A 21,119-nucleotide genomic window follows, 5' to 3' on the forward strand; every position below is an offset into this window, starting at 1 on the left:
AAGGAAAATTCCACTTTTGCAATGAAAGGTGTTAATTAAGATTTCCACTTTGTCATTAGCAACATTAATTGGGATGAGCTTAATTGTGGTAATTCACTTTGAGACCAGTGGCTTCAGCAAAAGTATGGAGAGCTTTAAGGTAATGAAGTTGTTTGTCATCTGCTTGTAATATAACTAGAGTATCATCTGCATATTGAACTATAGGAAATCAGGGCAAGATTCCACCTGCAAAGGTGATGTGAGCAGACCTAGCTACATAGCTTTGTTTAGAATGGATTGAAGCAGGTCAGCGGCCAGCACAAAAATGAGGGGGGACAAAGGGTCCCCTTGCCTTACTCCTCTAATGCAATAAAATTTCTTCCCAGCAACACCATTCAACATAACAGCTGAAGAAGCATATGAGAATAACAATTTAATCCAATTTATCCATCTTTCCCCAAAACCTTTAGCTTTCAGAATGTCCAATATTGCTTGGTGTTCAATGATGTCAAAAGCCTTTTCAAAATCTAATTTCAGAACAATCACTTCATCCTTGGGTTTGTGGCATTGAGGTAAGTACTCAAAAGCCCAACCCAAACAGTCATGAATGGCCCTTTCTTTAAGAATCTACATTGATTAATATGCACCATTTTGAGAATCACTTTCCGAAGTCTGTTAGCCAGTAATTTGGCGATGAGTTTGAGGCAGCAGTTGAGGAGGGTGATGGGTCTATAATCATTTTCTGGCAGAGGAGTAGGCCCTTTGGGAATAAGTGTGATATATGAAGTTTTGATACTTTCAAGAGAAATTGCATAGCATGGAACTCATGAATTAGTCTAACCACATCAATTTTGATGATGTCCCAATAAGCTTTGAAGAACTCATTATTGAAACCATCAGGTGCTGGAGATTTATCTTTTTGAAAATCTTTGACCACTTCATTAACCTCCTCCTTAGTGAAAGGAAATTCTAAGTTTTCAAATAGTGAGGCATCGGTATGATGATCATATAAAGGCTCAAGATCAAAGTGCATTGTTGTTTTTTCAGAAGTCCCCATTCTTTTTGATAAGATTCCCAGAGTATTGCAGCCTTCCTAGCATGATAAAAAATGTTTATTTGGTCTTCATTTTGGAGCATGGCAATGTGATTATGCCTATGATTAATGGTAGCTTTAGTGTGAAAGAATTTTGTGTTCTCATCACCAAATTTTACACCCTTTCTTTTCCCCTTTGCTTATAATAAATCTTTTGATTTTTCAGGAGGGTGAGCAAATGTTCCGGTAAAATTATTCTACAATTCCACTCAAACATACCCAGTTCTCTGAATTCTTCAAAAACATCAAGAAGAAATATCACCTCATTAATACCAGCAATTTGTGTATTCAGACGAGGAAGGGATCTAGCCCAATGCTTTAGAGCTCTTCTCAGGTTTTTGAATTTTGCATTAATACTTTTGGCAGCATCCATATTACCCACAGGAATGCTCCGAGCAGCAGCTACCACCTGCTTGAAGTCTGAGTGTTGCAGCCAATAATTTTCAAACCTAAATACCTTTGCTTTTGGAATTGCAGTTCCAATTTCGATTACACATGGCAGATGATCAGAGATAGGCCTACCTAGAGGGAGCACAATGGTATTAGGGAATGAAGTCATCCAAGAAGCCGATGTTAAGAACCAATTTAGTGGAGTGGATTTTGCTGCATATTACTCTAATTGAATTGCCTTCCATGCAAAGGTAACTCCACTAAACCCTAATTACTGATTGCCTCATTGAATAAGAGATGTCATTAACATCACCTCCTGGTTTATTCCTGCCTGAGGGGGATGTAATGAAGTTAAAATCATCCATAAGAATCCAATCAGTGTCAACAGGCATATGAATGTTGTGGAACCAATCAATGAACTCAATCTTGGCTTGTGCTTCACAAGGGACATAAATATTAGTTAGGATCAAGGACTGGTTTGATTGAAGACTAGTAAACTGTATTGAGATTGAAAATCTGTTCTGGGTAATAACCTCCATTCAAACAAAGAGCCACTACAAGCAACAAGTAATCCACCAGAAGCCCCAACAGATGGAAGGAATGCAAATTTGTTGATTCTATTAGGGCAAGAGTTTTTTATATAAGCAGAGTCAATGTTCTCTCTCTTAGTTTCCTGTAAATAGAGTATAGCATAATCACTCTCAGCAATTTTCAGCCTTAGAGCCAGCCATTTATCTTCAGAAGTCATCCCCTAATATTCAAATTAAGGATATTCTAGTTCTTGGTTGTGTTATTCATGAGAAATTATGGGCACATATAACCAATGATCAAGTTCCAACACCTGATCCATAAATATGACTAGGAAACAACACAACAAGAGCATGAACTAGAGCATGACATAGTGTATCATCAGTTGTTGGGGAACATAATAGAAAACAACAAAAATCGCCCTATGAACACCCAAGAACAATATGAAGATGCATACTGGGTTGTGATCAATAATCGTTACCGACTCCGGGAGTTCAGTAGAAGTAGGCAAGTCAGTGTAGATCATACTTGAAGTCCCTCGAACATTGATGACGATCATGCGAACCGCCCACGAATGATCCCTCGAACGGAAGACCGAAAGCATGACCTCTCTACTTGGTTGCAAGCGTACGGTCTTCACGATCCGGCAGCGCTTCACCGTCCAGAGCTAATCATCCCTGGAGAATTAGAGGAAGGAGATTATAACCACACAGGGCTTCTAATAATGAGGATTAGAGGTGGCTAGGGCTAGCTCTAATTAGTCAACTAGGACCAACAAGAACTAGAACTAGATCAACTAGAGGAGGCTCCAAAACCTGTGTCACCAAAGGGTGAAATCCTCTAGTATGTATAGGTTGGGAGGGAGTAGAGGGCAGCCACCAAGGGAGGAAAGTCTTCGCTTGGGGCGCCAGTCATGGGGGGAGTCCCATTCCCTCCCCAAGTAGGATTTGCCCCCCCCCCCCATAAGGAAAGGGGGCGCCACCTTCACTTGGGCCTTTATGGCCCAAGTCTCTCTCCACCTCTTGGCCTTTTAAGGCCCGTTGATATTTAAATTATATATAAAATACTTTAAATAATTTTAGAGTATTATATATATATATATATTAACATCCCCAGAAACATTTTCCACATATATATAATTAATTGGTAATACCCAATATTACCTGATATTCACCGAAACCCTTCCGGTGACCCCGAAACGCTTTCGGAAACTCTCAGAACTATTCCAGATATTAATGAAACAATTCCACAAATATATTCTCATCACTCCCGTCCTACTAACACTCAGCATATCATGGTTACCTTAAGCTTGTGACCCCATAGGTTCAGTAACCATAGACATGAACGAAACCCCTTCGTTTAATGACCAATAGCGGAACTGTGGACATCCATATTGGTCCCTATGATTACACGAATGATATTCGAGTGAACCGTTGGTTATCATGTGATGTTCCCTTTTCTTCGCAATATTTTACAAAATTCAGTGTGCATCGGTATCCTCTTGAGTCATCACCATGCTCACTATACCGTTGCTCCAGTTACCGGGTTTTTTCTTCTTTCTCGTTGACGTGTCCTGGCATCCCCGTGACGTAGCCACCTGTTCGTGGCCAGGAGATGATGGATGCCTTCACACGAGAGGGTCCTAAGAATATCTCTCCATCGTCGGAGGAGCAAATTCCACTCTCGAGCTCTTCGTTCACTTGTCAAACTTTCTGGTTTGCCTGAAATTTGTCGTTATGATCACCTTGTTATAGATGACGTTTGAGAAACCCCAAAGCCCACCATCTAGTAGGAAGTGACTGAGACACTCTCATGGTCTGAGGAACTAAAACACATGCTAACACTCTGTGTTATAACAGATGATTTCAGACGATATGGTCACATAATATAACAGACAAGTATTGGGTTGATTCAATATGATCGTTCTTCTAACGTCATACCCTCAATGTTGTTTTAGGACTACCGTTACACTTAACGACATCCTAAGATCCAGAAAACATGATCACCAACAACACTTGAGCCGGTCTTAGAGGCATGACCGGGAACCTATTGTTTACCGTTTATCATTCCACACGTGGATTTGACTTTTCCACTGAATCGCATATTCCATGATCATAGTAGTTATAGCATGGAATATAAACTCTTAACTATGAATAATGGAAATATAATAAGACAATATTATTGCCTCTAGGGCATATTTCCAATAGTTTCCCACTTGCACTAGAGTCAATAATCTAGTTAGCACTTTTAACTTTTACACCAATGGCAATCCGGTGTCAGTCCATGCTTTTCTTGTGGTATAGACTTCGTCCTATCGAATCTGATAACTTCAGATCCGCGTGTATCATTTGCATTTCTATCCATCTATAATTCTTTCACAAGAAATCATAATTTGTGTGAAACCGGCTTTGTATATATATTGAATCACTTGTAGAACCTTTGATTCCTTAGATTGAGGTATGGAACCACTACTAAGAATAGTGTTCCAATCATACAATCATCTAGAAACCATACCAAGCTCATGAATGAACTTTCAATTCATCACCCTTCATTTTTTTACTTCTAAAGCAATAATATACTTAGCCTTCTGTTATAGAATTCACCACGGCAACTTTTTGGACCAATTCCAACTTACTGTGCCACCATAAACCACTTTTAATTTAAAATCAAAAAATCACTTGGAGCATAGATGAAGATCTTATCGATGTACTACTTACAAGGAGCCTTCATTGATGTAACTCTTTACAACAATCTCTTTATTTTCTTCGTGTGAGAGAAATATGGCGTTAATCCTTAATGACATTTTTCATTGCTGTCCTATGATCAACAATTTGACCATACTAGTAACTTTTACTTACAACTAACTTGGAGTATTGGAAATATCTGGTTGTTTACATAGCATGGAATACAAGTGTGGTTGAAATCATATTTCACTCATCAGTATTTTAGGATACCGACTCCTTCCATGTGACATTGACAAGAAACTCTTATTGATATTTTTACATACTAAATTGCTTTAGTATTCTGTAAACATGTATTTTTGCTAAGTTCGATTAGACACGATTATCTCCATAGATCATCGTTTATAATACCAAGACTATTCATTGCCTAAGTATTTTAGTAAAAACTAGTTTCAATAAAGTCTTAATCAGTGTCAAGAAATTTACATAACTTCCAATCAACAATATGTCATGTACATATAGTTATTAGAAATATTATCATGCTCCCACTTACTTTCTTGTAAATACAAGCATCTTCGCTTTACTCAATGAAATCAATTTATTTGACCATTTCATCAGTACGAAGATTCCAACTCCACAATGCTTGCTTTAGATCATTATATGATCTCTTGAAGTTTGCATATTTACTAGCATCCTCTAGATTGACAAAATTACCTTGGATGTATCAAACATATAACCTTGGTTCTATTTCCATCTCATGGAATTATTTTGACATCCATCTGTTTTATTTCATAATTGAAATATTTAATAATTGCTAATTTAACTCAAACTGACTTTAAGTATTGCTATGATGAGACAGTCTCGTCATAGTCACTTCTTTGATCTTGTCATAAACTATTTGTAACAAGTCAAGCATTATAAAACATTTTAATCTTTGTCAGTTTATAGATCCATTACTATTCTTAGACTCTAAGTCTTTCTAAGGGTTCATCAAGTTCTAATCTTGAATTATGTGAATGGATACTATCTCGGATTATGTTGGCATATAGCCAATTTCCGGAGTCAGGGCCCATCAACGATTCTCTGTGATTTATAGGTTCATTGTTTTCCCAACAATATTTCATTTGCATACCACAATGGTCTGCACGAATATTCCCAACCTATATAGTTCAGCTGCAAGTTCGACCGCAGTCTCTATATCTCACGTAGAGGCTTTTGTATCAGTCGCGGTAAGAAATTATAGAATTACTTCCAATGTTTGCTTTTCTCTGAGCTAATTAGAAGATTCCACAATCTTGTCGAGTTGCACTGTCCTCCCACTCACTCTTTTGTAGAAAACATTTTATTCAAAACTTCCGCACTCTATGGACACACTTTGCCTCGATGCGGTGAAAGAGAATACCCAACTATCTGGGAGAACCTACAAAGTAGCGCTTATTTCAATAAAATTGATGATGCTCCTTTTTTCAGTGTGAAAGCCACAGTCTCTAAAGCATCACTTTGAAAGTATATTGGCGAAATAATTAATGTCATCTTTGATCTCACCATGTCATACATAGTTTGATTGCATCTACTTAAAACAATCTACTCTTAGTAGTGTTTCTAGGAGGTGCAAGCTATAAATCTCTTTTATAGCTCATGAGACATTTGCTAAATTTGTAAGTCAAATGTTCTTTTCTGCAATCCAATTGTAGAAACATATTTTTCTTGTTACAATAATTTCTACTTCAGTATGAAAACCTTTTGAAACACTTCAAAAGATCCAAATTTATGTCTCAATTAGTAAATATAAATATCTACTCGAGTCATCCTCGAAGATAGATAAATCCACTACTTGCAACAACACTTATTGGACTACACACATCGATATGCATATTGCTAATTATTTTTTTGCTCGTTCTCTATGGCCCATGAACGATATTTTAGTTTACTTCACTGGAAAAAACTTGCAAGTGTCTGATGATTGTCAATCAGATGACTTCAAAATTCATCACTATGAAATTTCCCCATGCTAGTTTCTCCAATGTGACTAAATGCAGTGCCACACATATGTGGTATTCTTTTAGTCTTGCGACATTTAGCATCAGTGTTATGGATGTTCAATTTTATTATCAATATTCATAACATACATCTTATTCACAATAAGAATATGCCATTTTGTTCATAACATCGAACAACTATTGTTCTGTCATGGACAATCTCCTTCATAACATCGAACAACTATTGTTCTATCATGAAGAACCTCCTTGCAACTTCTATGCAATGGGCTAGAATGTACAAAAACTCTAAAATGAATTATGATAATAAATACAGAGGAAATACACTAACAAAAATACTGTAACCTTTTACAATCCATCAAAATATTTAACCTCATTATTTGTTGGTATTTAGGCCATTCGAAGTTTCTTGCAACGATTTGCAATAATATGCAATCGAGTCGATATCCTTGTGATTAACCTTTTAACCACAATATCGAAGAATTAGTGATCAACAAATTGATCAACTTTTCCAAAGAACTACACTGTACTTGACCAATCACCTCTGCATCTCATAACTTGTATGACATTCATACCTGAGCTGGACATTCCCGTCTTCTTCTCTTTCTGCCTTTTACTTCTTATAGTTTTACTTCAATATTTCTCTTACTCTCAAAAGAAACAACAATGTTAAGAATGGCGTGAGCCCCGAACTTCCCTCGACATGTAAGTCTCATTACATCCTTTGGTTTTGTTCTTTCTCTACAAGTTTTCACCGTCAACATATGACTGGCTTTTTTCGGATCTTACACATTTCAGTCTTAAACATAGTTGAACACTTCACTAGAATTTGCAAACAAAACACTTCTTTATATATCCCATATCTTTTAACCTTCGTTTGTTTTCGAAAACTATTTTTAGTTCCAAGAATATCACATAACTATCCCAAACATTTTGAAGTTCGGGTTTCTTAAAAGCAAGCAGACCATAATGCAATTCTAGCTTTTGGATCGAAGGACGTGAGTCTCGTCATCCATAGCATCAGCAAGAGAGTATTGTAAACAAGCAGCAGGACACAATCCTTCTTGACACTTTTAGAGGACGATCCTCTCAAACATAAAGTTTCAACCGGATAAATAACAGTCAATCAATTTCAACAACAAAGGTGGAACTATGAGCCATAATTCTAGAACTATAATGCAAAGTACACATAGACATTGTTCATAATTAATTTGCACTAGTTATTAAACTTAATTAATACATAATTGTGCTCCCACTCAAATCAATATCTCTCATAATTGATAGTGAGTGGTTCAAGATCCAAGCCTAGTTCCCAGCCATTGATGTGGACATCACTGATGACGAGAATTTTGACCGGTGGGCAAACTTTTGCCGATCATATCTCCATATGACTCTTTTTCATCTTTTGATGCTTTGTGCTCCGAGCTCAGAACAATTCTACTAGAACTTTAAGACAATCGGTTGCTATCTACAAGCATGGTCTGACCATCCCCGCCTTACACCTCACGTCTCGTTTGTGCTCATGTGGACATGACCCACTCCGGAACGTTATGTGTTATAGACGGTTGTAGCACTGGGAAGAGCACCTTTTAACTTGATATTTACTATGAGAGATCATCCTAATAATCGACTAATGTGCAATCAAAGGGTGCAAATAACAAAGGGGTAATCATCTCAGGCAATTCATAATAGCATGATATGGTATAGCCCTGGGTGCCGGGAGTTCTCTGTGAGGGTCTTCAATCTTCAGTTGAAGCAACGTGACGGCCAATATTTCGTTGTCGTGGCAACTGTTTCAAAAACGTTGTCGTGGCGACAAACTCAGAAAATGTTGTCGTGGCGACCATTCCAGAAAACTCGTCGTGGTACCAAAATCTGAATTCTGCCGTGGCACGAATTTATAGATCCTCGTCCTGCGCCTTGGTACACCTTCTCCTCGTCAGGATCCTCTATGTACGTCATGCCACCATAACCTGTAACCTATCTCTATGATATTTATATTAAGGTGTCAATCTCGTGGCTCCAACCATCATGTCGTGACGCGCGGGCCACTTAACATTACAAAATATAACGATCTCATACATAAACTCATTAGCATGACAAAGGCTATACCACATCATATGCAAAGCCTGAAACCAAGTTAGACATCCTCTAATCGGTTTTAGCAAAATTTTATTTACATGGTTAACCAGTTTTATCAATTAAGACTAGCTACCTATGCAAGCACAAAAAGGAGATGTTCTTGATGCTAGATTAAGTTTTTGGGTGAGTGAAAGAGATACTTAATTAAAAGTCTCATCCCCCACACTAAACTTCGTCAATACGTAGGAACTAGTAGTAGATCATCAACAGCAAGAGCCGATTGATTGTCAGAACCTTGTACCAAAACTACATCATTCTGCCGATGAACTGAACCAAAGCAACACTCGTGGGAAGCATAGCAAGAACACCAACCCTCACATATCAGATGTGATCTAGATCGCAACCTTCATCTACTCATAAACCTGCTCATGATGCCACTGTTGGGAAATGTAGTAGAAAACAAAAAAAATCACCCTACGAACACCCAAGAACAATATGAAGATGCATAACGGGTTGTGATCAACGATCGTTACCGACTCCAGGAGTGCAACGGAAGTAGAAGAGTCAGTCTAGATCGTACTTGAAGTCCCCTGAACATTGATGACGATCCCGCGAACTGCCCATGAACGATCCCTCAAATGGAAGACTAAAAGCACGACCTCTCTACTTGGTTGCAAGCATACGGTCTTCACAATCCGGTAGGGCTTCACCGTCCAGAGCTAACCGTCGCTGGAGAATTAGAGGGAGGAGATTAGAACCACACATGGTTCCTAATTATGAGGATTAGAGGTGGCTAGGGCTAGCTCTAATTAGTCAACTAGGACCAACAAGAACTAGAACTAGATCAACTAGAGGAGCAAGCTCCAAAGCTTGTGTCACCAAAGGGTGAAATCCTCTAGTATATATAGGTTGGGAGGGGAGGAGAGAGCAGCCACCAAGGGAGGAAAGTCCTCCCTTGGGGCGCCGGCCATGGGGGGGGAGTCACATTCCCTCCCCAAGTAGGATTCGCCCCCCCCCCCACATAAGGAAAGGGGGGCGCCACCTCCACTTGGGCCTTTATGGCCCAAGTCTCTCTCCACCACTTGGCCTTTTAAGGCCCGTTGATATTTAAATTATATACAAAATACTTTAAACAGTTTAAGAGTATTATATATATATTTTGACATCCCAAAAACATTTCCCACATATATATAATTAATCGGTAATACACGGTATTACCCGATATTCACCGAAACCCTTCCGGTGACCCCGAAACGCTTCCGGAACCTCTCAAAACTATTCCGGATATTAATGAAACAATTCCACAAATATATTATCATCACTCCCTTCCTACTAACACTCAGCAGATCGTGATTACCTTAAGCTTGTGGCCCCGTAAGTTCGGTAACCATAGACATGAACGAAACCCCTTCGTTCAATGACCGATAGTGGAACCGTGGACATCCATATTGGTCCTATGATTACACAAATGGTACTTGAGTGAACCTTTGGTTATCATGTGATGTTCCCTTTGCTTCACTATTCTTTACAAAACCCAGTGTGCATCGGTATCCTCTTGAGTCATCACCATGCTCACTATACCATTGCTCCTGTTACCGTTTTGTTCTTCTTTCTTGTTGATGTGTTCCAGCATCCCTGCGACATAGTCACCTATGTATGGCCAGACGATGATGGATGCCTTCACACCGAGAGGGCCCTAAGAATATCTCTCCATTGTCGGAGGAGCAAATCCCACTCTCGAGCTGTCCGGTCACTTGTCAAACTTTCCGGTGTGCCTGAAAGTTGTCATTATGATCACCTTGTTATAGATGACATTTGAGAAACCCCAAAGCCCACCATCTGGTAGGAAGTGACGGAGATACTCTCGTGGTCTAAGGAACTAAAACACATGCTAACACTCCATGTTATAACAGATGATTTCAGACGATATGATCACATAGTATAACAGACAAGTATTGTGTCGATTTAATATGATTGTTCTTCTAACGTCATACCCTCAATGTTGTTTTAGGACTATCGTTACACTTAATGACATCCTAAGATACAGAAAACATGATCACCAACAACACTTGAGCCGGTATTAGAGGCGACACCGGGAACATATTTTTTATCGTTTATCATTCCAAACATTGATGACCCACAAGTATAGGGGATCAATCATAGTCCATTCAATAAGTAAGAGTGTCGAACCCAACGAGGAGCAGAAGGAAATGACAAGTGGTTTTCAGCAAGGTATCCTCTGCAAGCACTGAAATTGTTGGTAACAAGTAGTTTGATAGCAAGATAATTTGTAACGAGCAAGTAATAGTAACGATAAATAAAGTGCAGCAAGGTAGCCCAATCCTTTTGTGGCAAAGGACATGCCAAAATGGTCTCTTATGATAAGCAAAGCGTTCTTGAGGATACACGGGAATTTCATAATATCAATTTCATCATGTTGGTTTGATTTGTGTTCGCTACTTCGAAAATTTGATATGTGGGTGGACCGGTGCTTAGGTGTTGTTATTACTTGAACAAACCTCCTACTTATGATTAACCCCCTCGCAAGCATCCGCAACTACGAGAAAAGTATTAAGATAAAATCTAACCATAGTATTAAACTTTTGGATCCAAATCGGCCCCTTACGGAATAGCGCATAAACTAGGTTTTAAGCTTCTGTCACTCTAGCAACCCATCATCTAATTACTACTCCACAATGCATCCCCTTAGGCCCAAATATGGTGAAGTGCCATGTAGTCAACATTTACATGACACCACTAAGGGAATCACAACATACATATCATCAAAATATCAAACACATATCAAGTTGACATGATTACTTGCAACATGACTTCTCCCGTGACCTCAAGAACAAAAGTAACTACTCACAAATAATAATCATGCTCAAGATCAGAGGGGTATTAAATAGCATAATGGATCTGAACATGTAATCTTCCACCAAATAAACCATATAGTAATCAACTACAAGATGTAATCAACACTACTAGTCACCCACAAGTACCAATCTAAGGTTTCGGTACAAAGATTGAACACAAGAAATGAACTAGGGTTTGTGAGGAGATGATGTTGTTGAAGATGTTTATGGAGATGGCCCTCCCAAAGATGGGAGAGTTGTTGGTGATGACGATGACGATGATTTCCCCCTCCGGGAGGGAAGTAGGATAATACCATGTAATAAGAAATATTGGTGTAATCCGTTGGATGATATTATTGAGCCTCGAGGGTGAGTATATATTGAGTACAAGACTTGGAGGGCAAGACTTCTCCTAGAGATAAAATGCAAACAATTCCTATCTAATCCCGAACAATCTCTAAATACCAAATATGTCTCTAACATTTTGAAAATAGAAAATCCTAAATTTTCCATGTGACCATTACAAAATTTGTGAAGTTGCTATGGTTTGGGAAACACATAGTCTTGAATTTTCCATGTGACTGACCACTAGAAACAATTTTCAAAATTTGATATGTTTGGAGAACATTTTTGTTATTGCCATGGAAAATTATGAACAACAACTAAAAATCTAGGCAAATCTAAAAACAACGCTATAAAATTTCATGGTTTATTTGAAAAACCGGAAATTCATCCTCCGTTTATAAGATTACAAGATAAAACTCCACATTCAATCTTCAGAGAAAGTTGCGCATTGTTCAACTCTGCTATTGATGCCACACCGAATACCCTAAAACTATACCGATGCTATTTTCACTGGAACAACATGTTGTACAAAGCGAGGCTTGTCAAATGAAGGTACTATGGACCGACTCTACAAAATTTCATGGAACAATATGCTCAACTCAATAATAATGTGCACCAGCCACATGCTCTTCACCCTCCGTACATGCCCATCTCCCGCTCAACACATGGAATCGACGGAACAACAATTTTGACCATCAACAGTAAGTATCATCATCAAACCAAACATATCGACAGAAAGACGACGAGAGGTGCACACCTTTCAGAGTGCCTCGTCGCTGGTGATTGTGGATGAGCTCCTCGACGAAGAGCGTGCAGTAGGGGTCGGCGGTGAGCGGAGATGAGGGATGATTGACAAAGAGGACGCACAGAAATCGCTTCTTGGTGGATGGGCTCCTCCGGCAGACGAAGCTCGCGTGTCGTGAAGGCCTCCTCCCGCCCTCGATCTGGTGGCAATTTCGGTGAGGATAGACAAGGCCTCCTCATGCCCTCGATCTGGTGGCGATTTCGATGAGGATAGACAAGCGAGAGGAGCGAGTGGGAATGAGGAATGGATAGGACGGGGAAGAAGAGTCGATAACGTAGTTGGAGTGGCTAGAGTGGCGTGATTTGGAATGAGAGGTGCGCTAGATACGTTTCGAAGCGAACAGTTTTCCACTTCACTTGCTCAAGATTCGTGCGAAGCATCAAACGACTCCGTCTTGTCGCGCAAAAAACAGGTTGAAGTTCCTTAGCATTTGGGTAAGTATTTAGGTCGAGTTAGAGTATCAAACGAATTCGTCTTGTGGCACAAAAAACAGATTAAGATTGCTTAGCATTTGGATAAAATATTTAGGTTGAGTTAGAGATGCCCTTAACCTTGTTGAAAACCAAATCAGTCCTAGCAGCAAAAACTTACTCCCTTCGTGCCATATATTAGACCTTTTTGACATTAATAACAGTGTAAAAAACATATTACATTATGAGACCGAATAGTACTATACGGCATCTACTTGTCATAGCATCCGTCCAAGCACCAAAGAGGTCAACAAACCAAGAACCATGGTCTCTGCTAGGTATAACATGCGGGGAATCGACTGGCAATTCATGGCGCCCTAGGAGGCAAACACCATGGGAAATCACAGAGGGCAAGTGCCAAGAATCGACAAGCGGCAGTAAGCGATGGACGCGGTGCCCGTCGGACACCTGGGCTACGACCAGGTGCTGTCCATCCTGCGCCTCCTTCCAGCCGAGGCCGTGCTCTCCTTCGCCGCCACCTGCCGCGCCTTTCGCGATTGGGCCTCCTCCGACGTGCTCTGGGAGGCGCTCTGCCGACGCGACTGGGGGGCACGCGCCGCCGCCGCGGCGCTCGCGGACTGGCGGTGCGGCGTGCCATGGCGCCGCCTCTACGCCGAGGTCGCCCGACTAAGCGCCCTGCAGGCGCGCCGGCTCCAGGTGAAGGGCACCTCGCCACGGCCCCGTGCGTCGCACTCCATCAACCTCGTGGCCGGCTGGCTAGTAGTCTTCGGCGGTGGCTGCGAGGGAGGTAAAATCCAGCCGTTTAACTTTTTCAGTCTATTCTTGTTATCAAATTGCTTTCTTTGGGCTTCGTATAACATCGAGGAATTTGATCATCTGGGGTTGTATCGGAACTAAGAACTGTAGTTGATTTCGTTGTGAAAAATTGCTCAGACTACATTTTTTTCCAGAGATCCTTATTATGCCATAGTAGTGTCGGTGTTGGTTAATTTAGTACTACCTCCGTCCGGAATTAGTTATCACTAAAATGGATGTATGAAGTATTTCAGTGCTAGATACATCCGTTTGAGCGACAAGTAATTTCGGATGGAGGGAGCATGAGATATTTGCTATGTTTGTCCAAGATTAAGATAAATAATCGGAAGACAAGTTTTACTTCTGTTAGGTTAATGACAAAACATGTGCAATTGTTTGGAGAGCCTAGCTGCAGCTTAGCTGAGTGAAATTGTATATTGAGAGGAATTTTTTGATTATTTGGAGAGTATTGTAGTATTTGATTGGATTTATAATTATGAGACTGTTGTCCCACATTGGCTATGGGAGGAGGCAGAGCAAGACTTAAAGGGGCGAAGCTGTCCCCTCGCAATAGACCCGGGGCCAGGACGCTAACCTAGCAGGCTTGGGATTGCGTAACAAGCGTGATTCAAGACTATTTGACCTAAAACAGAAATAATAGGGAGGCTACACAATCATAGCTCACATCTCTACAGATCATGAGTCCTGTTTCTATGCACCTCCACAGAAAACTTGCACAAATCTTAAGCATAAGAGTTACAAGAATGTAGGGGCAAATTTGTACCAGTCACACAAGTAGTTGCAACGTGGCTCTAAATCCCATTGTTGTAAAAGAAGGTCGAACCAACAACAAATTTAGCTCCTTTGCCAGATATTATGTCTATTCCTTTTTGAATGCATTATCTCCCTGAAACTAAGACGCACGGTCTATTGTTCTTGCTGTGGCAGCCCATCTATCTAGTATGTGTTGGTTGACTTTGATATGTGTGGATCATTCTGCATGATCGTGTTTGTGTCTTGGTTAAAGTTCTGCTACATGGTACAACTCACTCGGAGCAGATATAGGTTGGCTTCATAAGACGATAAAAAGTTGTAATGAGTAGGCACTACGATTGATTCATAAGTGGGCAAGGTATATGATGTTGGCGTGGGGCACCATTAGAAAGATAACAGAAAATTGTTCCTACATGCAGGAGTTAGTAGTAAAACCTTTTTCTTATCGAAAAAGTAGTACGAGTTTTACAGACTAGTTTTGTTTTAGCATAAAATAGATGTCAAAACTAAGATTACTAGTTGGCTACAAAGTTTAATCTTTAGCGTTTGTTTGCTTTTAAATGTTCAAAGTTTTACGAGGGGTGTACCAAAGCAAATACTCACACACTGCTGCAGCAACACGGAAAACCAATATACGAGATTAACTAAAGTTAAAAATCTTGGAATGTTTAAATGACACCTTTAGACCTATCTAACTTTTTTTATTTCATTTGTTGTTACTGATTATTGTTGGTTTTTGCTGTTTACCATTTTCATCTCTATGTTTGCCAATGTTTGTTCAGATTCAATATTTATCTTTCGGTCTTTTTAAGTAAATCTAAACACCACACTATGTTGGGTTAAGTTGGTTGATTGCCTTGTTTAGTAGGTTGAATATGAACTGTATTACCTTGGCCTGGTAGGTTTCGAAATCTGCAAAATCTGTCCTAAATCACAAATAAAGTGTTGGATTCATTAGATGTCTTTTCTCCTGTGAAATTTTTATGGATGTGTGTGGATTTTTATGCTCAAGTATTAAAGAAGTTTTTACTAATAAAGATATTAATTTGTGAAACAGACGGATTTTGTTCCCCCAAAGCCAGTGTCATGCTACTATTCTGCCAATACATGTGTACCTTAGTAGGAATGCTAGATAAGTGATACCTTATAATTAGCAATTTGAAGTTTCACTAGTTCCATTGGTTTAGATTATCTATTACTGTGAGCCTTATACATAACGGTGGTTTCCACCGGTTATAGTGTTGCGTTGACTTGGATACTGACCAAAAGTGTGGGCAGAAGTAACAGGTTCTACCATATACACACAACTAGTGTTGAAAAATAAAAATATACACACAACTAAACGTGATACAGTAGAAATGTCAAAGTTCAATCCAGCAGCATTTAGTTACTCATTCTGTTGATAGTGTGAGCTCTCAGGATGAGTTTGCATCTGCACATCTCTTTTCAGATGCTTTTTAGATAAACTAGTAATTCTTCAGACAACTAGTTCTGTTTTTAGCTTTGCTGAATTTTCTTTGTGGACTTATGTTTGAGGTTTGCACCTTTTCTCTGTCACTTTGTTCATAACAACGGTTGCATTATGTTACAAATCTTTGTAGAAATCAGCTATTTAATGTTTGTTCTGATTTATTGCGATCTCGTATGCTTTCTGATATTCTCTTTTGCTCTATTTAGGTCGTCATCTTGATGATATCTGGGCAACATATGTTGGAAATAGAGCTGGAACTAGATCATCCAATGCACTTACCTGGCAGCAATTGGCCTCTGGTACTCCAAGTGGTCGTTTTGGTCATTCATGCATTCTCGTTGGTGATGCACTAGTCCTGTTTGGCGGGATTAATGACCGTGGGCTTCGTTTGGATGACACATGGATAGGCCAAATAACCTGCGAAGAACCTTGCAGGATGAGGATCTCATGGAGACTGCTGGAGATAGGCCCCCTGGCACCATCTCCTCGTGGGGCCCATGCAGCCTGCTGCATAGATGATAAGTTCATTGTGATTCACGGTGGGATAGGGGTGCATGGAAGCCGACTTGGTGATACATGGCTTCTTGATCTCTCTGATGGACTTCAATCTGGCAGTTGGCGCCGAATGGGGGATACTGGACCTTTGCCTTCAGCTCGTTCTGGCCACACCTTAACTTGGATTGGTGATAGGCGCATGGTTCTTTTTGGTGGTAGAGGATCAGAATATGAGGTGCTTAGTGATGTCTGGCTGTTTGATATTGGTGATCATTTGCTGCAATGGAAAGAGCAAAAGTACGATTTGTCTAGTATTCTTGGTGAATTGCCTTCTCCCCGGGCTGGGCATTCAGCAACATTTCTCTTTGGTGGCAAGATCCTTGTATATGGTGGGGAGGACAAAGAAAGACGGCGGATGGATGATTTCTGGATCTTAGATATACCAGCTTTACTTCAGTTTGAGTCAGGTAACAGGAAAGTGGCAAAGAGGATGTGGAAAAAACTAAGGATAGATGGCCAATCCCCGAATTGCCGGTCCTTCCATGGGGCATGTGTAGATACTTCTGGTTACTGTGTGTATGTTTTTGGTGGAATGGTTGATGCACTTTTGCATCCTGCAGAATCCTTGGGCTTGAGGTTTGATGGGCAACTGTATCAAGTGGAGCTTGTGCTGCATCTCTAGAATCTGTATGATGTTTTCCTATGAATATTTTTGTAGAGATAACTGTTTAGATCTAATAATGCAGTATTGTGTAGTTTTTCTTGTCAGAACACCTGGATAGTAAATCTGAAGATCTCGCTCACAGTATTTAGATGATCAAGATCTCTTTATTGATAATTTCAGCTGCCACAATTTGGACATTGTGATGATGCTGAAAGATGGTTCTTCCCTGTCAAGTGCGTATGGGTGCAATACCTGTCACTGATCTCTGAAAGCAACGGTGATGTAGAGCGGGTTTGTCTACATATGTGTTGAAATGTGCATCCTTTCTCAGATTCATATATTAACAAAGAATGTCTGTCAATACCATCTGGTAAAGATTGCTACTCCCTCTGATCCATATTACTTGTGATGACTTCTCATTATGGCTCTGAAAAGAAGGATTAGTATGCGCCATCTGGGGCTTGCTCTGCAGCTTTTCATCCTGGACAGAAATTGTGGATGGATGATTAGTATGCACCATCTGGGTCAAACGCGAGGAGCATGTTATGTTGAACTGTGCTCATTATGGTGTCTTGGGTCACCCTAATCTGTACCTACTAATAAAGGAAATAGGTATTCTTGATCGGCCATACTGTTTTGCAGCAAAGCACCCTAATGTTTTTGGCAATCAACCTGTACTTCAGTTTTTAGTCAGATTTTTGCTTTTGCATAAAATTCTCTAATGTTTTTGTTAATCAATTCGCATATTAGTTTTAAGTCAGTTTTTTTATTTTGCAGGAAACCCTCTGATAATTGAGTTAATAAACTTGCGGTACATATCAAATTCTTTTTAAAATATCGATATTTTTTAAACCCTAACTTCAAATTTAACATGTTATATATATGGAATTTGATTCGAAAAATGTGTAGAATCTGAATATGATGTTATGAATATGATGTTATTTTACCTGTTAACCAATTTTAAAATGATATTTAGGGTGTAACTTTAATAAATAGCGAATGATCCGTTTTTCTTTCACACCGGTACCGATCTAGATTAAAAATGAATACCTTGACAAAATCAGGATTGGAGACGAAAGAACTTTCTATAACCACACATCTCTGTTTTCGAGTCGCTCGGCTAGTCGCGACTAGTCGTCGACTAGTCTATGAGTCGCACTGGTAGGGTCGACTCAGCCTAGCGACTCAACTCATGGGATGAGTCGAGCGACTAGTCTCGACTAGTCGTGTTTTCTAGGTCGAACGACTCAATTTTTTTGGACCCGCATGTCATGTTTTTTAACCATTCCCTTGGAAACCTAGATCGAACCTGTTCCCCTCCCCCGCCCCAACCCTCTCCTTGGCAGCCGCCGTCGCCCATGGTTGCTGGCTTACTGCTCCTCCCTTGGTTGGTGCTGCGGGTCTGCTCCTCCCCTGGTTGCTGTTGCTGGTCTGCTCCTCCCCTCCTCCCCTGGTTGCTGCTGCTGGTCTGCTCCTCCCCTCATTTCTTGGTTGTTGCTGCTGCTGGTCTGCTCCTCCTCTCCTGCCCTGGTTGTTGTTGTTGGTGTTGCTGCTGGTCTGCTCCTCCCCTGGTTCCTGTTGTTGTTGGTCTGCTCTTCCCCTCCCCTGGTTGCTACTGCTGGTCTGCTCCTCCCTCCCCTGGTTGCTGCTGCTGGTCTGCTCCTACTCTTCCTCCCCTGGTTGTTGTTGGTGGTGGTGTTCTTGGTTGAGCACGAACAAGGGTGGTTGTGCATAATGAAGAGTTGAGAGCTGAATTGAAACCACTCAAGAACAAGGCTGGTTTTATTGTACCTACTTTCTACTTCTTAACTCACGTCGACTCGTCGCATGTCGACTCATCGACCATGAGTCTAGACTAGTCACGACTAGTCTAGAGTCGCTCCCCCCAAGCGACTCGTCGACTCATCGACTCAAAAACCTTGCCACACATTCACGCCAAGCCAAAACCTCGTTGAAAAAATAAATTCTCATCTTATGCCGAGAGAGAGATGCCTTACGATTGTCAACATTCAAAGTCTTGTGATTGTCACCAACGGTTGATAACCCACAAGTATAGGGGATTGCAACAGTTTTTGAGGGTAGAGTATTCAACCCAAATTTATTGATTCGACACAAGGGGAGCCAAAGAATATTCTCAAGTATTAGCAGTTGAGTTGTCAATTCAACCACACCTGAAAGACTTAATATCTGCAGCAAAGCATTTAGTAGCAAAGTAGTATGAAAGTAACAATAACAATGGCAGAAGTAACAGTAGCAGTTTTGCAGCAATTGTAACAGTGGCAACGGAAAAGTAACTTAGCAAAGATCAATATGAAACAAGCTCGTAGGCAATGGATCAATGATGGATAATTATGTCGGATGACATTCATCATGCAACAGTTATAACCTAGGGCGACACAGAACTAGCTCCAATTCATCAATATAATGTAGGCATGTATTCCGAATATAGTCATATGTGCTTATGGAAAAGAACTTGCATGATGTCTTTTGTCCTACCCTCCCGTGGTAGCGGGGTCCTATTGGAAACTAAGGGATATTAAGGCCTCCTTTTAATAGAGTACCAGACCAAAGCATTAACACTTAGTGAATACATGGACTCCTCAAACTACGGTCATCACCGGGAAGTGTCCCAACAATTGTCACTCCGGGGTTGCCGGATCATAACACGTAGTAGGTGACTATAACTTGCAAGATCGGATCAAGAACACAAATATATTCATGAAAACATAAAGGGTTCAGATCTGAAATTATGGCATTCAGGGACTAGTGACAAGCATTAAGCATAACAAAGTCATAGCAACATCAATCTTAGAACATAGTGGATACCAGGGATCAAACCCTAACAAAACTAACTCGATTACATGGTAAATCTCATCCAACCCATCACCGTCCAGCAAGCCTGCTATGATGGGATTACTCACGCACGACGGTGAGCATCATGAAATTAGTGATGGAGGATGGTTGATGATGACGACGACGATGATTTCCCCTCTCCGGATCCCCGAACGGACTACAGATCTGCCCTCCCGAGGAAGAACAGGAGGTGGCGGCGGCTCCGTATCGTAAAACACGATGAATCCTTCTCTTTGATTTTTTTCTCCCCGAACATGAATATATGGAGTTGGAGTTGAGGTAAGTGGAGCTTCACGGGACCCACAAGACTAGAGAGCGTGCAGTCCACCCCTGTGGACAGGATGTGGGTCCCCTCTGGTTGATTTTGTCGCCAATATTTTTTTCTTTATTCAAAAAATAATCTCCGTGAAGTTTCAGGTCATTCCGAGAAATTTTATTTCTCCACAAAAATAACACCATGGCAATTCTGCTGAAAACAACGTCAATTCGGGTTAGTTCCATTCAAATCATGAAAATTAGAGTCCAAAACAAGGGCAAAAGAGTTTGGAAAAGTAGATACGATGGAGACGTATCAACTCCCCCAAGCTTAACCCATTGCTTGTCCTCAAGCAATTCAGTTGACAAACTGAAAGTGATAAAGAAAAAACTTTTACAAACTCTGTTTGATCTTGTGATTGCAAATATGTAAAGTCAGCATTCAAGTTTTCAGCAAAGATTATGAACTAACCATATTCACAATAACATTTAGGTCTCACATTTATTCATATCAATGGCATAATCAACTAGCGAGCAATAATAATAAATCTCGGATGACAACACTTTTTCAAAACAATCTTGATATGATATTAATAAGATGGTATCTCACTAGCCCTTTCTGAGAC

The 21,119-nt window shown here is 40.3% G+C and overlaps 1 protein-coding gene across 2 annotated transcripts; it reads left to right on the forward strand.

Moving 5' to 3' along the window:
- Positions 1–13,462: 13,462 nt before the first annotated feature.
- LOC119338889 (F-box/kelch-repeat protein At1g51550-like) lies at positions 13,463–18,012 on the forward strand. Of its 2 annotated transcripts, XM_037611098.1 has the most exons (3): positions 13,463–13,973; positions 16,433–17,408; positions 17,566–18,012. In XM_037611098.1, the coding sequence occupies exons 1-2, from the start codon at positions 13,610–13,612 to the stop codon at positions 17,401–17,403; spliced, it is 1,335 nt and encodes a 444-aa protein (XP_037466995.1). In that variant the 5' UTR covers positions 13,463–13,609; the 3' UTR covers positions 17,404–17,408; positions 17,566–18,012. The 2 variants fall into 2 exon arrangements, with proteins under 2 accessions (XP_037466995.1, XP_037466994.1); XM_037611097.1 differs by having other exon boundaries at positions 16,433–18,012.
- The last annotated feature ends 3,107 nt before the right edge of the window (positions 18,013–21,119 follow it).

The sequence above is a fragment of the Triticum dicoccoides genome, chromosome 7B (genome assembly GCF_002162155.2).
Source record: "Triticum dicoccoides isolate Atlit2015 ecotype Zavitan chromosome 7B, WEW_v2.0, whole genome shotgun sequence".
Classification (NCBI taxonomy): Eukaryota; Viridiplantae; Streptophyta; class Magnoliopsida; order Poales; family Poaceae; genus Triticum; species Triticum dicoccoides.